Source organism: Topomyia yanbarensis, unplaced genomic scaffold, assembly GCF_030247195.1.
Source record: "Topomyia yanbarensis strain Yona2022 unplaced genomic scaffold, ASM3024719v1 HiC_scaffold_19, whole genome shotgun sequence".
NCBI lineage: Eukaryota > Metazoa > Arthropoda > Insecta > Diptera > Culicidae > Topomyia > Topomyia yanbarensis.
The window spans coordinates 33,568-53,992 of NW_026683371.1; the positions used below are offsets into that span (position 1 = coordinate 33,568).

Here is a 20,425-nt window from a genome sequence, read left to right on the forward strand (position 1 = left end):
CTCAATCGGAATGCGACAAGCAAAACTTAATATAGTCAAATCTCCCAATTGTAGCTTCCGATGGTTTTTTTTAATCTCTCAAGAGTGCCTCGTCAATATCGATGAAACAATTGGATTGAATGACGATTTAAGCGCTTCTTCTCGGCTTAAATCGTCATTCAATCCGGGACCCGAAGAATTCCCTTTGGTACCTCTAAAAAGACACATCGGCATTTTCGTGCTTCTGCTTCTACTTGAGTTCTCTTGCTAGTGGCTTTTTTTCGTCTTACTGGAAATCCATTCCATAAAAAGAAAAATAGCACCTAATCAGTCGCTCTGCTTGTCAACAGTGCAGTGAATCAAACGAAAGTTTCTACCTAAAGTCTGCTGTCTATATGTAACGTGCCAGTACTGGCTTCACTGAAGGCACACTCCATCCCACGGTTGGAGTTGATGGCAGCGGTAGTCGGAGTACGCTTGATGAAGACCATACTCACTGGGCACCCGCTGGTAGACGAGAAGACAGTGTTATGGTGTGACTCTAAGACGGTGCTGGCTTGGATAAATTCAGATCATCGAAGATATCGCCAGTTCGTTGCTTGCCGAGTGGGTGAGATTTTGTCCAAGTCGGAGGCGAAGCAATGGCGTTGGATATCATCGAGAAAGAACGTCGCCGACGATGCGACAAAGTGGGGAAAAGAGCCGTGTTTGTCCTCTGGCGGCCGTTGGTTCCGAGGTGACAACGATTTATATTTGCCAGAAGATCAATGGACCGTAGATGCAGATTCAGTCGGCGCGACGACCGATGAAGAGCTGAGGTCGTGTTTGGTGCACAAGGAGGTTATCGTACCACCACAACTTGTGAGGTGAGAGCGATTCTCGAAACTGACGCATTTGTATCGATCGGTAACACATGTTCATCGCTACGTACAAAATCTACGGCGAACGGTAAAACGAGAGACTCGACTGGACGGACCATTCAAGAGGAATTAGCAACGACCGAAACCACAATCTTTCGTTGGGTGCAGTGTGCGCAGTATCCGGACGAAGTGGCGACTTTGTCAGCAATGCGGGACAAGCAGCCGGGACAACAGGCGCGGCTGGAGAAAACCAGCAAAATATACAAACTGTCTCCGTACTTGGACGAAGCAGGTGTTATTCGTTCTGATGGAAGGATATCTGCTGCGACCGTCGCCGCGTCTGACACTAAGTTTCCAGTAATATTGCCGAAAGCCCATCCAGTGACTAGACTGCTGGTTGAATGGTACCACCAACGATTTCTTCACGCCAATGGCGAGACTGTCGTGAACGAAGTGAGACAGCGTTTCCACATATCGCAGCTGCGCCCGTTCGTGCGTAAGGTGACTAAAGAGTGCGCCTTGTGTAAAGTCAAGAAGCCAGGTCTGGCGACACCCCGAATGGCTCCACTCCCGGCGGCCAGGTTGCAGGCGTACGTACGTCCATTTTCCTACGTAGGCGTCGACTATTTCGGACCGATCGGCGTGCGGGTGAACCGAAGTATTGCAAAACGATGGGTAGCTCTGTTCACGTGTATGACCACACGAGCAATCCATCTCAAAGTCGCTCACACACTTTCAACGGAATCTTGCAAGATGGCGATCAGGCGTTTCATCGGACGCAGAGGAGCACCTGTGGAGATCCGCAGCGACAGGGGCACAAATTTCGTGGGATCGAGCAACGAACTTAAGCAGGAGATGGGCATAATCGAGCGCCAGCTTGCCGAAACGTTCACCAACGCGAACACGAAATGGGTGTTTAACCCACCTGGATCACCTCACATGGGTGGCGCCTGGGAGCGTCTAGTGCGGTCGGTGAAAACCGCTCTTGCTGCAATGGAGTCCTCTCGAACGCCGAACGAAGAAACGCTGGCAACGTTGCTAGTGGAAGCTGAGAGTGTGGTCGATTCGAGACCGCTAACATATATTCCTCTGGAGACGGCGCAACAGGAGGCTCTAACACCGAACCACTTTCTTCTAATGAACTCGAGCGGCGTAACGCAGACTCCGAAGACGCTTACGGATCCAAGACAACCCTGCAGGAACGACTGGAATCTATGCCGTACAATGGTAGATCAGTTTTGGCGCCGGTGGGTGCGAGAATATCTTCCTACCATCGCACGTCGTACCAAGTGGTTTGAGGAGACGAAACCGATCGAGGTAGGAGATTCGGTGATCATCGTGGAGGAGAAGATAAGCAACGGATGGATTCGAGGACGTGTAGCCAAGGTCGTGGTGGGCCGAGATGGGTGAGTTCGCGATGCCGTGGTGCAGACTCCCGACGGAATGGTGCATCGACCTGTAGCAAAGCTGGCGCGGATCGACATAGAAAAGGTGGGGCTTCAGCCGGGAACAGCAGAAGACAAAACTGAACCGGAGATAGCTAAACAGCCTTACGGGTCGGGGAGTGTTACGGTATATCCCGCTGACCCCAACCAACTCCACGGTCGACCACCTGTCGGTGAAGGACAACCTTGATGTAGTGAGGACCATTTGAAATGGAAGGATAGGAAAAGGGAAGAAGGACCGTTTGAAATGGAAGGATAGAAAAAGGAACAAAAAAGGATCGTTTGAAATGGTAGGATAGAAAAAGATTGACGTCACGTAGAGATGAGAGAAAGGTATAAGAAAAAAGAATAGATAGAAATTGTTGGAAGTTTAAGTAAATAGAACGTTGAATTCGTGAAGATATAAGCAAACATTTATTTCCGTAAGTAGATCCTATGGCAGCACGAATTTACATCAGTACAATTTCTGAATTAACACCTAAACAGGTGCCGGAAGGCCAAGAAACGCACTGAACCGTTCGAATTGTGCACGATTGAGGTTAGGTGATACGTGACTTGCGTATTGCCCTGTAATCTAGCAGTAATTGTTGGGAATTAACGAGATACAATAATTGACCGATGTAAGTAACTTTAAATATTACTCTATGAAGCATAATATTAATAAATTACATCAGCTTTTAGCTGATACCGTTTGGAATACATTCCTTAGGGTGTTGCTGAAAAGCCACTTATTTAATCCACCCAATAAAAGCAAAGCAATCGAATAATAGATTTCGTCCCAAGCCAGTGTGAACAATAAAGCACCGTTACTTCCATCGATGCGAAATCGATCATTCATTTAGAGATGTTTGAAACTCAACAGCAAAATTCAACAGAAAATTTGCAAATGTAGTTTAGACTAACGGAAGTCGTCGTTATACAAGCTAACTACACTCGTTACTGATAACGTTTAAAACTTTGGCTATAACGGAAAGGTACGCTATGGAAGACAACATGCAATACGTCATTGAGCATGAAAATGTTAGGACCAAGATACCCGTTCATATTGACAATGATAAGATTGATATGCGTCTTCACGATCTACACCTGGGTACTATTAATAAATTTATTCTAACCATCTTGTCAGAATACGTAACGATGGAATCCTTTAAGTTAGAAACCTGGAGAAAATTTAAGTATTTCCAACGGTTTTTGTTTCATGAGCATGCGAGTGACCTATTCCTTCATAACTGGACTTTCAATTCAAAGCAAAACGTGTGACCAAATCTCAAATCACGCTGTGCACGTATGAAGGACAGACCTCTGCGTGCCCTACGTTGTTACACCAGAAGACACAATACGAGAAACCATGTACACAAGCCTCTAACGAAGCAAAATCAACTGCAAGCATACCCATCACACAGCCCTTCATCAACATCAAGTAAATCACCGGAGTTTCAGCTCAGGCACCAACGAATACTGCACTGATAAAAATATAACACTAACCAGTGGCGGCGCTAGGCTTTTTGCCGCTCGGGTCAAAATGTTAAATTTGCCGCCTCTTACATATTTCTGACTAACCAAACTATCTTATCAATACAGTTTTCTGCGTATGTTGACGAAAATTGTTACAAAATAGTTAACAACAAGGATTACTTTGAAATTTATCAAGTTTTTTTACACTGAAAACTAATTAAATAAAAACAAGATTTGCTCGAAACATTACTTCATGTTAAGATTCTTTGAAACTTGGTAGCGTGGCTACGAATTTCATTTATTGGCTGATTTTTCACAAACAATTTGTAATCTTGCGGAATGAAACCCTTTTCAGCCATTTTCTCGATAAAACATATATTGCACCTAAAATAATTTATTGGTTTTTTTATTCAACTAGAAAGAAATAAAATAAAGCAATGGAATTTTTAGAATCTGTAAAAATTGGTTTACGGTTATTCGAATTTCCGGAGGTAAGTTCCAATACTGGGATATATAATGTATAATAATATAATGGACCCCGCAACGCTCTTTTCGAAGCAAGTACCTGCAAGGCCGTGAGTGACCGTTCCGAGGTCAAATTGTCATAAAATCCCGTAACGATAAGAAAAACTCTTCCGTGACAATTCCTAGAATTTTGATGCCTATAGAATTTTATTAGTATTTACAAATTCTTTCTCAGTAGGAATATCCTTCCGGGAATCCGGATAAACGAAAACCAGATGTATTCGTCGGGTTCAATTTCACTGATTCTAAAAATGGATAAGCTCCTGAATTCAAAACGTCTACAAGAGTTCTAAATCGATTAAAAATTAATATATAGCTAAAAACTTTTGAATTTTCGGGTACCCGGATACCCTGTGGACACACAACGGATAATCTGTGGGATATCGTCACCTTCTGTAGCGAAATGAGAAGCCTCCGACCAGATGGGAAGTTTGTGCAGGTGCAACAAGCCGTCCGAAAACACAGCTTTGCGTACGGATCGGATCAATTAAGTCATGGTACGAAAAAATAATACTATTGGAAATTTAGAACTGCAAGTCGCTTGGCTTGGCCGAATTCTGCACGACGAGCTGCAAACTCGCAACTTCGGAGTCGCAGCATTGCAGAAGCTTTGCTCGGCATGACAGAAGGTGTGAAAACGCGGGCATCGGACTGCCACATTCTACCTGAGCAACGAGCTGGGTTTTGTAGTGCTGGACAAGATTCGCCTACGCTTGATCAAGTAACAGCGAGAGAATGTGTGTAGTGAGAAGCAAAAGTCCGTTTCTTCAACTACCGTATCATCAATGTTCACTGCCCACACAAAGCGAGACCAGTGAACGACAAAGGTGCATTTTAGGCGGAGCTGGAGCGTTTCTACGACAGCTGCTCACGATGGGATTTTAAGCTGATTTATGACGACATGAACGCCCGGATAGGTCAGCAGGTACAAACCGGTGAATGAACCGGACAGTCTACACTCCGTTACGAATGACAACGGCCAACGATGCGTGATCTTCACAGCCACAGAAATGTTAGTACAACACTCGTGAGCATGGACGCCGAGACTCAACATCTAGCAGCTACGATCGTGCTGCGGAAATACGTACAGAAGCTGGAGACGGCATTACCAATGGCAGAATAGGTGGCTGGAGCAACTTATGAAGCACCACAGGTAGTACTACTGAGATGAAGAGAAAAATACGGCAGAGGCGAGAATGATGCAGCACCGTACGAGGGTGAACGAGAAACAATAGAGCAAGCAGGGGTCAGAAAAAACGGTAGATCCAGATAACGAGGCGATGAAGCTATACGAAGATAGTAAGACAAAGAAGTTCTACGAGATGGCGAATCGTTCTCGAGAGTGCTATGAGTCAAGGAAGATATATTTGAAATGGTCGATAGGTGGATGCAGTATTATGACAAACATCTAAAGAACGAATCATTAGACGATGATAGTAGTGCGCTAATCAACCCGTGGATGCACGCAGCTGACGACAGATTCCCAACACCGAATCTAGTTGAGGATCAGAAGGAAATCATATGGTTGAAGAATAATAAAGATCAACTGCCATGTGACAGAACAGGTAATTGGGTATAGCACTCCACTGTGTGATTTAGAAGATTTTACCGGAGGATTGTATGGGGAGCATGGTAACCGCCGATGAGCACACCAGAAGGGAAATTCAGAGATGTATTCCGGCAGCTACTTTTGGCTCGGATTTTCGGTCGAACAAAGTACGCTCCGGTACGAATCAAACCAGCTACAAAATGTTCATTGAACCCGTTGGCCAATGGGCTATGCAGACCCTTAGCGTGCGGTTGGTCAGGTTGACCCCCGCCAAGGGCGCCGAACTTAGAGGGACACTGAAATCTGCTGTATAAAATAAGTAAGGATAAATATTAAAATAAGTAGGGTAAATGCGCTATACACGCCAACTTATTGTTGGTGAGTAGATTTTAAAAGGGGCACTAAACTGAAATTTTACCGAAAGTATCAAAAGAGTACACTGCGGCCCTATCAGTCACATTCAGATTCATTCACAATAAATAGTGTTGATCTCAAATCTAAAATTGATAGAAGATTAAATAACAAACTACAACGACTTCCAATTGAAAAAAGGCGAAAATTGTTGCGAACTTAACGCTCGTTTTCACAGTTGCATAGCAACAAAAATGGTACAAATATTTGATCATGGGCAGTAAAGCAGGCCACTTGCTAAAATTGAAGCAAAGATCATGAAGAAAGTTAGATCAGAGACTAATCGAGACTACCAACTTACGAAATAGTACTTCAAATTTCATGGTACATCGTGTACTAGATCCTTTGAAGTAATAGAGAAAGAACGGTCCCTTCAGTTTTGCCAACCTTGACAAATAAATCTGACCATCGAACTTTCTATCAGGCTCGTAAAGTTGGTAGCAATTGTTGATTGTTCGTTGCTAAGTTCGTTTCAAGGATCGTTGCTACATGCATTTGTTATTGTTTATGAGCAAAAATGGGTAAAAGTTTTTAAATCATGCAACACCACCGAGATTGGGCGATATAAGCTCGTTAAATAGACTAGGAGTTGTCAGAAGATTAGTAAAGCGTAAGGGAATTAAATACTTAAAGGGGGTTCTACTTGTACTCGTAAAGGGCGAAGAAATAGTTAGTATTTTATTGATAATTTTAAGCAATAATGTTAACAGTTTTTCATTGTAAAGGAGTTTTATGAGATCAGATGTTTTGAGGTAGTTTGTAACATTAAAACCGATAATGAATTTTTGCCATGCCAGAGACCTTATGACGCATTAAAAAAATCGGAAGCAAATTTGGGTTGAAACTTTAATTTTTCGGATTTTATGACGCACACTCAATTTCTGATCTTACGACACACAGCTTATGCGTCAATGTTCCTGATGTTGCGTGCCATGCCAATGAATACGTAAAGGCATCCGCAATCTGCTAATTTTGAAAAAAAAATCCTAAATAAAATATAAATAAAGAATCTATCACAACCGATGTCAAGGACTATACAGCACTCTCCAAGGAAAAGCAAAGCACTTTCGATTATAAACCCGTTTTCTGTTTGACATTTCGAGGGACCCTCTAGTACAACTTGAGCTAGTACCTCTTGAACCATGAGAAACTCGTGAGTCCGCCGTCTCAATTAGTCTCTGGTTAGATCCTTTATCAGCGAGAAGATAAACCCATTTTTGGTGTTTCCTGAAACGCTGGAAAATCCTTGTTTGATCCCAAATTTCCAAGACCAGGAGCTGTAACTACAACTCGTTCGACTACAGTTTTTAGGAGAAGTAACATATATCTCACGATGGGTATCGTCAGAGTCATAGCCAGGAGAGCATAACAATTTGTCGTGGTTAGGCGTAACTCTCTTTAATATTTCTGTAAAAAGGTGCTCCGAGCGGCTTTTAATGGATCTTGATTCTTGGCGCACTTGCCACTCGCGGTTTAATCACTACATTGGCCTGTTTGCTTTTATTTAGCGCAAAACATGACGCGCAGTACGAACCATGTTGAATATCAAGTCCGACACAGCAATACTGCTAAAGTTCACCCGATACGAGTTTGAGAGGACATACAAGTTTGTCCCTTCCTGTGTGATTGCCATTCTAAATCTTCACTCACTGGAAAAAAGCGATCCTTGAAACAACCAACCACTTCACCACACGCATCACCTAATCTAAACGGTAACAACACCTCCGATCTCAACTATGTAATACGATATTTAGATGCTGTCAGTCCGTCATAAAGTATCCTGAAAAAAATGCTTCAGCACTCGACATCAAGCAACAAATCTGCAGTGAAATTATTTTTAAAATTTCTTCAAACTTTAGTGATCTGTTGGTACTCTATATTAATGGTTTCGATTTTCCGCGTCACTGTCGTAGGATTTTCTAAAAAATAGTTATCGTCCTTTTTTTAAAAGTCTACATACTTCGATATCTTAATTTACTTTATAAACAAGAAAAAAAATTACATCAAATTTACTTTCAATTACAGCACTGCCCATATAAGCATAAGAGTCCCATATGGATTTTTGTCGAAAATTAGATATCTGTTGGATTGTATTCTGTATCACCACTGAATCATAATGCACAAATCAGTTTACCAGGTTTGTTCAGAAAAAATCGAAAAAAATACCAAAACATGGTTGTTCCATCCATAAGGCTCAATGAAAAATGTAAATCTTGAACAGAGTTTTTCTCGGCTTGCTGTTTTTCAATATGGGACTCTTATGCATATATGGGGAGAGCAGTAAGAAACCAATTTTTTTCTGGTTCCTTATTTGTTAGACATAAACTGCACTTTTACCTTTATTCTTCCTTCTGTTAACTTTAGGCCATTACAGAGTTTTTTTTCACAAAAATAGTTAAGTTATTAATAAAGGTTTTTTTAAACAATTTTCGTTTGCATTTGCTACGATCGTTACGTTTGAGGTTCAGGTTCAGATATATACTGTTTTGTTCCGTCGCGTCGTCGTTAACACTCTTTATCTTGTACAAGCACCAAAGCAATGTGAATTCAAACGTTTCACATGCTCCTAACGGTTATCGCGATTAATGAACAATCACTAATAAATAATTAAATTATGTTGAGCAGCATATGTCGCTCCCAAATTTTGCCTTTCTGGGCGACACTAACACATTGTCGGAATAGATTAGCGCCGGCTTGACGCAAACCAAAATTCAGATTCACCGCCTCCCTCATTCATTAACTTCCCAACCAGAGTTAAACATATTCGAAGCTCTTTTTTGACGGCTGAAAATGAACCTGTTGCTACTCGCGGTGAATAGAAAAAAAGATTCATTCAACTATCCATCTTATTCATTCAGTTGAAATTCGTACAATATATTCATTACACTAATTATCTAGGAACATGTTTTCAAATGCCGATAAAGCATATGAAACAACAATCATCATCGCTTACATCGTGCCAGGGCCTACTTTGATGCGTTTGATTCGTTGCTCCACGGTCGCTTCGTGTAATAATCGGAGCCGGATGAAAATCTGCATGGATGAATGGGCGGTTTGTTCGTTTGACGTTTTCAGCTGCGTCACTGAATATCGAAAATGAATGCGGCTGAATATGATCAATTTTCATTCAATGAATTTGAATATTTTTAACTCTGTTCCCAACTGACTGAAACATCATGCAGAATGGAACGCTTGAGTGCAGAGGAAGTATAAATTCCTTCACCAACTAAAGCATTAATTTGTTTTTATGTGGACAGTTTGAAGGCAGAAGCTGGCATCTTCTACATTTTCGAGCATAAGTGAACTGCATAATCTATATCTGGTGCACTTTTGCTCAATAATCCCTCTCATAGGTAGAATGAAACCTGAATGCGCTGTGTCGGGAGAACGAATGAAGAGGGAAACGAACCAAACATTTCATTCATCGCGACGGGCATGAATTGAATTTTGTTTCTTTCAAGTTCACGCAGGGGTGTCAATTTTTTCAAGCTCGGGCTCAAACTGATATTATTTACACCAAGCTATCCGCCAGTTTTCATATAACAATCGATTAAACGGAGAAATTTTTGGTACCAACGGTAGGTTTTGCAGCTCTCAGATCGAGAGATAATAGTTGTCATTGGAGATTGCCAGGCATAGCGCAGGGAAGATACTTGGGATCACTGATGTTTCTGATTTACGTCAATGTCGTTTATTGATGGTGGTGTAGCAAGAACTGCCTTTGTGTAAATCCGAAAAAGTTCTTGGTGATCGAATTCCGATGAAAGACTTTCTGGCAGAGCTCTTCCTCCCAGACTCCCAGAACTATTTTACTGTCGAAGCTCTGCCTGCCAGACCCCAGAACTTTTTAACAGCCGAAAACATGCAGAAAAGGCAATGTCGATTGAGAGGTAACGGGGGAAAGCAGTACCCTTTCGACTGTCCTGGTTTTTTACTCGTCTGATATGGTCACCCTACCATTATGCCAACCGTCCATTATGCCAAATCTCCCTATCTCTCAATAAGCATTATGCCAAATGTTCATTATGCCAAACGTCCAATGTGCCATATGGGGCAAACCTATTTAAAACTAATGTGTAACTCGCTTACCTTCGCACGGTTCCAATACCGGTTGATAAATACGGAATTATAGGCGCGTGACAGCCGCCTATATAAATTTATAGGCAGCTTTTTCCTTGAAGCTTTCGAAAAGCACACAGCTGGCAGAAAAATAAAGCTCCACTGAAATCTGCTTGCGGAGCAACTACGGCTATATTTGATGCGCGCTAGGGATGTCCGATTTTTTAAATTAATCGATTAATCAATAATCGATTAATTTTTCTGCGGTGATCGATTAGTTCGATTAATCGTTCCAAATTAATCGATTACTCGATTATCTAGATGATTAAATTAATAAATATTGGATGCAAAGCGCGTGTTTTTAAAAAACTGTATTTGAATCCCAATGTATAAGGAAATTCGAAAAAGTTCTGAAAAGAGTAATATAGTTATTAGAACAAAATATTCGTTTTATAATAAAATAATTAGTTGATTTCTCATTTCAGAACTTTTTCGAATTTCATTATTCATTTCGCGCAGCTAGCGTACAATCTAATAATTGTACATAAAGTCATATTGGTTTAGGTAAACCACATTGTATCATCTACTGAATTTAAGAAAAGAATTTTGTCCAAATTTGGTCCTGACAATCGATTTCTCGTTTTGGTCAATACTTGACCAGCTTTCGAAAATAAACGTTCAGAGGGAACTGAAGTCGCTGAAACACAGAAGTACTTAAACGCTACTTTGTATAGATTCGGGAATTGTGCTCGCATATCTTTCCAAATCAGCATCGGGTCACTGGTTCTCGGCACTAACGGAGTATTAAGGTACAGTCGTAATTCCACCGGAATCCCGCCAGCACTATCCGGAACATGTGCACGATTCACTTCCGTTACTAATGAATCGTGTATTGACCATAGATCGTCCAATGATTCATTCCGTGTGGGATTTTTTTCAACATCACTGGATATTGAAGTCGCTTCGTTTGCCAAATCCTTAATTTGCTCCGCTAAAAAAACATGAAAGAATGAGGCCTAAAAATATGAAAAATTGCACCTACCAACAAAGAAAACGGCAGACGATGCGGATAGCGCGCTTTCGAAATGGATTTTTTTGAATCTTGGGTCAAGGAATGTAGCGGTTGCAAGTATCCTTACTTTTTCGATATCCTTGAAATATTTCGAAATAAAATGTAATATTCTTTGTTTCAATGAGAAGGCTTCCCTTGATTCCAGTTCCATGTTACCGTAACTCTGAAATTATTCAAAACGCAATTCAATATGTAAGATAATCATAATCTGATGTGAATCTTAATACTTACGATTTTGAGTAATCGTACTAGCGGAATTATCTTGCTGCAGGTAACATACTTTTCAGCGGACATCTCAGTTGTTACTTTTTCAAGTGGCTTAAGGGTTTTGCACACTTCTTTAAGAACAGACAATTCATCGGAAGTCAACATTGGGGGGCTTTTAGGAATTATGAGCAATACTCTCGACACGTATCCAGCTATCAGCAAAAACCGTTCAATCATAGCCATGATTGAGTTCCAACGTGTTTTGACGTCCAGAATGAGCATAAGACATTGACCTTCTTTCTTGCCATCTATCACTTGTAGCTTTCGCAATTCCCTCATTGCAGTTTCACTTTTCTTGAAAAATTTAATTATTCCCTTCATTTTGTTTATAAAAATAATCATGTTTTCTTCAGGAGAATTATGTTTAGCATCGTCGATATCTGATTCGTCAACATCTTCATCATCTGAATCAATAGCTGGGTCCAGACATGCTCCATACGCTTCGTTATACAAGGGTACAGATTTGCTTGCAATCAAATTCAATGTATGCGCAAAGCAAGGAAGGTGACGTTTTTCACCGACTTGAAGTTACTATACAAATTTACGGTATTCAATTGAATACGGGACCATTAATAAATAACATAACGCAAAAATTGCCCAAAATTGAGTTCCTCCTCACCCCATGTAACAAATTGTCACAAATTTCTCTATCCCTCCCACCCCTATTACATAACAAATTCTTAACCCTCCGGAGGCCGCGTGAATGACTCACTAAACGAGCAGTTGCTGGTGCTCTAAGACGATTACGTTGGATTTTCAGAGCGGCGTGCACTCGGCGCACAAGCGGCGGAAGGTTTAAAAAAAGTTTTTCTTCAGTATAAACATGTTACATAACGATCTAGCTTACTCCCTCTCCCCCATGTGTCACAACATGCCACAATTTGTCGTACCAACTCCCCCTCCCCCTAAAAACGTTACGTAATTTGTGAATGAATGACTAAGACGCATTACATGCATACTCGATCCTGTCAGCTAACCAAGCAATAAAGTTGTTTATAAACAACTCGGGGATTTCATGCTTCTTACACGGAACAATAATGGAAGATTACTCACCATGAATGAAATGTCCTGTTATTCCCAAGTAGCTTTTAACTTTCATCATCTCGGTCCATATATCTGTTGTTAGAGAAATGCTACCCGTTGAACGGAGGCGGTTTCTGATGGTTTCTTTCAAAGTTTCGTATTTATTATGTATCAGCTTGGTAAACTGGGTCTCATGGGGGCAGTTGTACAAAGGACACACAGTTTTTATAAAACGTCGAAATCCAGGTTTGTCCACTGCATTCAGTGACAGATTATCCTTGGTGATATAATATATTAACGCATTCGTTACCTGCATTCCTCTCGGGCCATCAGCTGAAAGAAATCGTGAGCCAGTGAACAAGGTTTAACTTAGTTGTAAATATTTCTTTGTGGAGATTTTTACCAGCAAACGCTAACGGACGGCTTATAGCTTCCACTATGGATGGCTGTAGCTGTTGTTTGCGAATGATAGCAGCCTTTTGACAATCGCTTCTTTCAATTTCCGAATCAGAATCAGTACCAGAGCAAAATGAAAACTATGGGTAATTGAATACAAACAAATACTGTTCATTCCATCAAACGACAAAATAATTGGTGTGAATCGAGGTTTGAAAGTATATTTTCATTAAAACAACAATAAACTTTTAATTTCAATAATTGTTTTAATTTCTGTAAACTTTAAGAAAAATGTTATTGAATTCAATCAAATAATGTATTGTCTCACAACCAATAATTTTATTTATTGAGCTCAATCTTTAATTTTATTTAAAAATAAAAATCTTCGAGTCGAATCAAAATTCACGCAGAACACTTCTGCATAACATTTATCGCGAGATCCTATTTTTACATTTTCCTTTGTTTTGCCTCCTTTCTGTAGCAACGTTGGCGTCGGTTGGAAGAAGTTACCAAATATAGACACTCGCTACACAGAGAACAGACATCCATGATCGAAGAAAAATATTTAAAAAACGTGTGTAAACATTTGAATTAATATACTAAAAACACTAGCGCCGCCACACCAACCTATCCCAACTATCCGTCAAATCGATTCCGGAACCGGTTCGAAATCCTGGATGGATTCTGCATGAAATCTAGCTCAAAGAAAACAACCGATTCCGACTCTATCGGTTGACGCATTTGAGCTGGAATTCATGCTGGAAGTCCGAATCGGTTCCGGACTAGTTTGACTGGGTAGAGGAATAACCGCTGTCAATTCTGTCGCACTCAGCCACAAAAAAACATGACGACAGTAGCGCACCTGGTTTAGATATCCAAACTACCTTCGAAACCGTTAGAGATTTTACACAAGTTGAATGCTGAAGATGGACGTCTTTTCTCTGTGCTCGCTATAAACCGAAACGATAAGTTTCCATATCCCAACCTGTTTACCAACCGCCGGTGCGGTGTCGTGTTATGATGGCGGTTAGCAAATCGCTTTTACCGACGCTCCCCCGGTCAAACCATTCGGAATTTGATTCGGAATCCTGAAAGGAGTCATTATGGATTCCAAATCAAATGCAACAACCGATTCTGAGTCGGAATCGGTTGTTGCATTTGATTTGGAATCCATAATGTAGGGTTACCAAATAGACTGATAGCAAATAAAGGACATCCCTGCCAAATGTTTTGCCAGTTATGTCACTTCCCACTGAGACGTCCAAAAAATTGTTTCAAAATCGTTCAACACGGGTCCAACGATGGACGTTCGTTGAACGGTTATTTGGACGATGCCCAAATTGGTCCAACGAACGTCCTTCATTGGACGATTTTGAAACCAACCGTTCTTAGAGGGTTGATCCAGAATTCTGAAAAAACAGTCGAAATTCTGCCCAATTTTCCAGCGGTTGAACTGGGACATTGTATCTCAATCGAGACAAATTAGAATAGTGTAGTGCCAATACCGAACATTGGCCAAACCTCATATTGAGCTATCCAACAAATTTTGGTTACTTCTGAGTAAAACAAATTTTGGTTGCCATGAGTCGCAGAGAGTATGCATTACCAAAAAAATCGGTGGAAGAAATTGATTCTTTTGGAATAAAGTTGATCTGAATAATTTAATACAGGGTGATTCGTCATGACGTTTTTTTAATCTAGTAAAAAAATTGAAAAATGTAGTAAATCACGAATTGTTTATTTGTCAATCAAAAGAACATTTTTTGCCATTTATTGTTTGAAAACAATTTCAACAATTTGTTGGCCATGTTTGAGCTTCAGGTAGTCCATTCGACTGGTCCAAATTTTGATGACGGATTCGAGTATTTCAAGTGGTATCTGGCTAATTACTCGAGTAATGTTGGTTTCCAATGCTTGGGGATGTTACCGCCGCTATGTTTTCTTCACTGCGTGCTGGACGTGGTCGATTTGTTCGCTAATCATCCAATAACGAGAACTACAACGCTTACTTTTAGGTTGTATGGTGAATAGTTGAGTCAGTTGGCCGATTATGTCGATCATATTATGGTCGGAGTGCACTAAACACATTTCCCATAGACCGCTGATTTTCGAAATATAGTTGAATAATTTGAAGATGGTGAGCCAGTGTAAGTCGTTCCATTATGAAATGGCAAACAATACTAAACTACAATAGCATGACAGTTTGCAGTTAGTACCCGTTAACTACTGGAAAATGCCCTGTTAAAAAACTTCATGTTGAACCACCCTGTATATGCCAAGGTTTAAGACTAAAATTAAGGACATTTGAAGTAAAATAAGGACGCTTTCCAAAAACCTCGAAAATAAGGACATGTCCTTTAAAATAAGGACGGTCGGTAACCCTACATAATGACTCCATTCAGAATAAAAAAATATTTAAGGAAAATTGAAATTACTTTACATATTGATATTTTTCTGAGTCCAAGATTTCCTAGAGAAAACCCGATACTTCGAAAAACGCTGGCAATTGATTGTGGGGTAGCTATACTTCTGCTGTGTCTATTTGTGGAACAGCAAAATAAATTATTTTTTACTCAAAAAGAAATAATAAACAGAGAAGAAATACTTACATTTCTTCTACCAGCTTGAACATAATATTGAAACTGGTGCCAACAATGTTCTCTGCTTACACTTTTACACAAATCCATCTGGTAAACTATTGAAATTTTCACAATAATACGATTATGAAAATCATAAAATACATTAACAGATTTTATTAGGACGACTTATGAAATTCTTACATATAACTTATGGAATGCATAAACGTCTAATGAATTCAAAATTGCACAGGTTCATAAGTTGTGACTTATGAAATTCTTAAGTACTTTTTCCTCAGCGATACCGTCAAACGGGGTAACTTGCAACAGCGGGTGAGATCGATGACGAAAAAGTTCTCCGTGCAACAAAAATTGAATGTTCATTTCAGATAGTAGCCCTATTTACAATATCATAATGATTCAATGATTGAAATATTTCACACCGCACTGAAATCGAGAGTGGTAAACAAACAATACGCTTCATAGCTATGTTTTGATAAGAAATTCATCGCATCAGAAATTCAGGATGTTACAAATCGAGGCGTTCAACAAATACGCAACGCTAAAGGCAATAGTCTATCATTCCAAGAGTGGCCGTGTATTTTACTCCTACTCGCAGCTATGCACTGCAGCTACCAGTTTGAAATGTGCAATACAAAATCTCAACCTCATCGGTCAGTGTTTCGGCGTTTCTGTAGTGCATTCACCGGCGCTGGTGGCTGTTATTTGCGGGTAGGTCATAAGAAAGGATTCTTTTCCAGGCTATACGGAGTTTAAAATTAATTTCTCAGATTGGTGTAAAAGACCTATAATAAATTTCAAGTCAAAGTTTTTTAAATCTTATTCCAGCACATATAATTGAATAAAAATATTTCCAGAATAAATTATTCACAATCAGCATTTTACTGCTTCAACGCAGGTGGCAGTATCAATCGTGTAAGAGAAGAATTGAAGCGTATTGGTTCCCATCATTGTTTCTGTCGGGAGCAGGACGTTGCACGTTTTCAAACAAATGACACCAGATTCAATATAATATATAATTTTAATTTACTTGACGAGAAAATACAATTGCTCCACTTTGAGTCGAGAACACAAACTAAAACTGCATGTGATATTGCATACTATATCGGAACTTCCGGCAGTACCGGACAACCCAAACTAGTCAAAGTACCAACACTATGCATACTACCAAACCTAGAACAATTGAAGAACATATTCCAGGTGACACAGGATGATCGCATTTTTGTAGCATCGCCAGCATCGTTTGATCCTTTTGTGGTTGACGTGTTTCTGGCCCTACGAAATGGCGCCTGTCTCACACTGGTTGCAAACGAAATCCGTCTGAACGTTGAGCGATTGCTGACTGTACTGTTTGAGCTGGATAAAGTCACCATCATGCAGATTACACCATCGCTCTTCCAACGTTGGAGTGAACAGTCAATCTCGGAGGTGATTCTACGGAATGGAAGTTCTTTAAGGTAAGAAAAAATACATCCTATATCTTTCCGACCTAAATCAAAACGTTTGAGTTTTAATATCAAAACAGTATTACAGGCATTTGGTGCTGGGCGGCGAACCTTTTCCAGTTCGATTGAAGACATTCGAACAAAGTTCGGTCCATGTATACAACATCTATGGGATAACGGAAATTTCTTGTTGGGCAACTATCGAAAAAGTTATCCCCGGTATGGCTGATCGCGAGGTATCCCTAGGTTCACCACTAGATCGCTCGATTGAGTTGCAGCTGCGACATGTCGATGGTGGCAAAATTGTAGACTTAACCGAAGAACGAAGAACATACCCAGTTCGAGGTCAGCTTTTTATAGGCAGCCGCACTCGAAAATGTGTGGTGAACGATGAACATTTGGAAGCGGTTCTTGGATCCGAAGATATTTGCTATCGAAGTACTGGTGACCTGGTTGAACTACGTCAAGATGGAAAATATTACTATTTGGGTCGTTGTGACGACATGATCAAACGTTTTGGTACCAGAGTAAGTTTAGTACCATTGGAACAGATGGCGGATCAGTGCGATGGGATAATCAAAAGTTGTGCGGTATTTGATGGGATACGCCATAAACTGGCATTATTCTACAGAGCACACGATGAATCAGTTAACGAACAAAGCATGAGGCAGAAATTCAAAGTATTACTCTCTAATGAAACAATTCCAGATGATATCATTAAAATTGATTCGTTTCCCTTGTCTAACCACGGTAAAATTGATAGGAAAATGCTTCTCAAACAGTATCAAGAGCGATCTGTGCAAACATTTAGCAAAGATAGTGGCATTCGTCATTTATTTAACGAGCAGATCTTCAAAATATTAGGTATAAGTTTAGAAAAACTTGACCAACCAAAGCGATCCAAACCGGATGTTAGAAGTTCTTTTCTGGATGCAGGTGGAACATCCATTCAAGCCGTACAGTTAACTACTTTCTTGCAAGACTGCTCCACTTGTCCAATTCCTAATCTAATCGGTTTACTATTAGACAAGGCAGTGCCGTTGACCGAAGTTGGATCATATATGGACGAGACAAACCAGTCCTCTACGACGACACCCGCCGCAATCAAACCTGAAACACTGGGGAATAGGACAGAAATCTGTATTCAAACTAAGTTCGACATGAACAAATGCATCGATGCAAGTCCTACTACCTTTCACAGTGAGGGACATAATCGAACCTTCCTGGCGGTAGGAAGTCACTCTCACAAAATAATAGTAGTGGATACACAAATGAATCAAATAGTTTCGGAACTTACTCTCCCAGACCGAGTGGAAAGTGCGGTTAACTATTTGGAGGACCAACAGCATGGTCTTGTTGGATGTTACGATGGTTTTTTATACTGCTTCGATATTTGGACATCCACCATTCGATGGAAGTTTGATTCAGGCGGAATGATTAAAGGTAAAGCGTTAATATCAGGCCCTTTAATTGTATTCGGCTGCTACGCAGATGAACACAACCTTTTCGCTTTAGAATTGGTAAGTTTTTCAATCACTCAAGTATTTTAACGTAATTTATAACCGAGACTTTTCTCGAGCTTTAGAAAGGAACACTTGCTTGGAAGTTAAAGCTAGGATCCAAAGGTATTCTTTCGTCTCCTCTTGCATTTTACAATGGTATGGCGTTTGTGGCTACACTCGATGGCACTTGTTCATGCTTCGTCCTCCAAGATGGAACTCAATGTTGGTGCAGAAAACTCAATTCGCCCGTATTTGCGGACTCGGTGTATATAGAACATTTTCGTGTAGTTTTAGTAGCAGAAGTGCAAGGTGTCTTGCATTGTCTATCTAGTAAATGTGGGACAGAGGTAAACCCTCAACCAAATAACACTGTGAAATATTCATAACATCATAATTTCAGCTGTGGTCAGTATCAACCGAAGGAAACATATTCTCTACTCCGATAGTACTACCACGACATGAGGATTCTGTAGCAATTCTGTTGGGTTGCCACGACAAGCATTTGTATTGTTTCAACTATACCATCAACAGTGAAAGTGCCACACCAAGTTGGAAAATAAGATTGCAATCCCCAATTTACGCTGGTTCGACGAGACTCGATACGGATCTGATTGTAGTCTGCAGTACCACCGGCTACGTTAATTTGATTTCCCTAGCGGCAGTTCAAGTGATTTCAGTCATCAAAACAAGCGGAGAAATTTTCTCTACACCGGTAGCTATTGATTCGGAAACATTTTATGTCGGATGTCGTGATAATTTTCTCTACAAGCTTGGTGAGCTTATTTTAATATGATCAGATGTAATGCCAATTAACTTTTTTTTATCGTATTGTATAGGTATACAGCAGCCGGTTTAATACTGGCGGTTATGGAACCAAAAATCCTGAATGCTTCTAAACTGGATTCAATCAACAACTCTTTCGGAATATTCTTATCGGCACATCTACCCTACCCTATATTTATTTGGTTAAACATAGAAAATTAAATGGTTAATGAAGGCTGCAGAAATGAACCGTTTACCTTGAATTAACATGTAGTAATTGGTACAGATTATAGTCTTTTGTTATGCTGAATGAAATCACTAGTGTATTGCGCTGTCTGATCGGAAATATGTGCACCTATATTGTATTCAATTCTGTAAAATGTACTACTGCTAAAATTAATTGAAATATACCGTTATTCTTGTTCACGATGAATGCGTGGTTCATTTGAAAGCGATTCGAAAAAATAGTAAACATATTTATATTCGGGATTGCAAATGAAGATTTCGACTGTTACGGTGTATATAAGATTTCTTTTAACGGCTTTGTCAGTCTTTTGATAAATAATGGAACGAATTTTAATATTTGTCCGTCGTTTCGATGCTTTTTGGCATCATCTTCAGGGGAAACTAGTTTATAATGTCATGATTAGTCTGGTTTTGGGTTGATACATAGTTCTTGTACTTACAATATACGTAAGATTTATATCATTGTCCATCCAGATACGCACAGATGTATGAACAACAAACAATATCTCAAACATTCAGCTTTTCAAGGCATTTAGACAAAGGACGAACTATATTGTAAGTACAAGAACTATGTATCAACCCAAAACTAGACTAATCATTACATTATAAACTATTTTCCCTTGAAGATTATGCCAAAAAGCATCGAAACGTCGGACAAATATTAAAATTCGTTCCATTATTTATCAAAAGACTGACAAAACCGTTAAAAGAAATCTTATATATTCGGGATTTTATGACGCACACAGTATGACGCAGAGGCACTGCACAAAACCACAAAATTTGCAAGAGTTCAATATACGGGAGCTGTCAAGTTGTCTCCGGGCTGGACAGA

At 40.0% G+C, this 20,425-nt stretch overlaps 3 protein-coding genes and 1 long non-coding RNA gene across 4 annotated transcripts; 3 read left to right on the forward strand and 1 right to left on the reverse strand.

The window, feature by feature from the left end:
• The first annotated feature begins 1,046 nt into the window (after positions 1-1,046).
• On the forward strand, positions 1,047-2,249 carry LOC131694897 (uncharacterized). Its single transcript, XM_058983412.1, has one exon. It carries the CDS (start codon positions 1,047-1,049, stop codon positions 2,247-2,249), a length of 1,203 nt encoding a protein of 400 aa, XP_058839395.1.
• Positions 2,250-2,601: 352 nt separating this feature from the next.
• Positions 2,602-3,093, forward strand: LOC131694892 (uncharacterized). The gene is made up of 3 exons (XR_009306553.1): positions 2,602-2,706; positions 2,771-2,904; positions 2,959-3,093. It is a non-coding gene; the product is annotated as an uncharacterized LOC131694892 (long non-coding RNA).
• Positions 3,094-10,755: 7,662 nt separating this feature from the next.
• Positions 10,756-12,275, reverse strand: LOC131694896 (E3 SUMO-protein ligase ZBED1-like). Its single transcript, XM_058983411.1, has 3 exons — positions 11,587-12,275; positions 11,326-11,518; positions 10,756-11,274 (listed from the first exon to the last, which is right to left on the reverse strand). Exons 1-3 carry the CDS (start codon positions 11,962-11,964, stop codon positions 10,844-10,846), a joined length of 1,002 nt encoding a protein of 333 aa, XP_058839394.1. The 5' UTR covers positions 11,965-12,275; the 3' UTR covers positions 10,756-10,843.
• Positions 12,276-16,077: 3,802 nt separating this feature from the next.
• Positions 16,078-19,768, forward strand: LOC131694894 (beta-alanine-activating enzyme-like). The gene is made up of 6 exons (XM_058983410.1): positions 16,078-16,349; positions 16,496-17,095; positions 17,172-18,603; positions 18,669-18,932; positions 18,986-19,358; positions 19,422-19,768. Exons 1-6 carry the CDS (start codon positions 16,144-16,146, stop codon positions 19,439-19,441), a joined length of 2,895 nt encoding a protein of 964 aa, XP_058839393.1. The 5' UTR covers positions 16,078-16,143; the 3' UTR covers positions 19,442-19,768.
• The last annotated feature ends 657 nt before the right edge of the window (positions 19,769-20,425 follow it).

Coding starts and splice junctions, on each gene's coding strand:
- LOC131694897 (XM_058983412.1), top strand. CDS start 1,047: ATGCGGGACAAGCAGCCGGGACAACAGGCGCGGCTGGAGAAAACCAGC.
- LOC131694896 (XM_058983411.1), bottom strand. CDS start 11,964: ATGATTATTTTTATAAACAAAATGAAGGGAATAATTAAATTTTTCAAG. Junction 11,519..11,586: donor TAGTACGATTACTCAAAATC/GTAAGTATTAAG, acceptor GAATAATTTCAG/AGTTACGGTAACATGGAACT. Junction 11,275..11,325: donor GTCTGCCGTTTTCTTTGTTG/GTAGGTGCAATT, acceptor ATGTTTTTTTAG/CGGAGCAAATTAAGGATTTG.
- LOC131694894 (XM_058983410.1), top strand. CDS start 16,144: ATGTTACAAATCGAGGCGTTCAACAAATACGCAACGCTAAAGGCAATA. Junction 17,096..17,171: donor CGGAATGGAAGTTCTTTAAG/GTAAGAAAAAAT, acceptor ACAGTATTACAG/GCATTTGGTGCTGGGCGGCG. Junction 18,604..18,668: donor ACCTTTTCGCTTTAGAATTG/GTAAGTTTTTCA, acceptor CTCGAGCTTTAG/AAAGGAACACTTGCTTGGAA.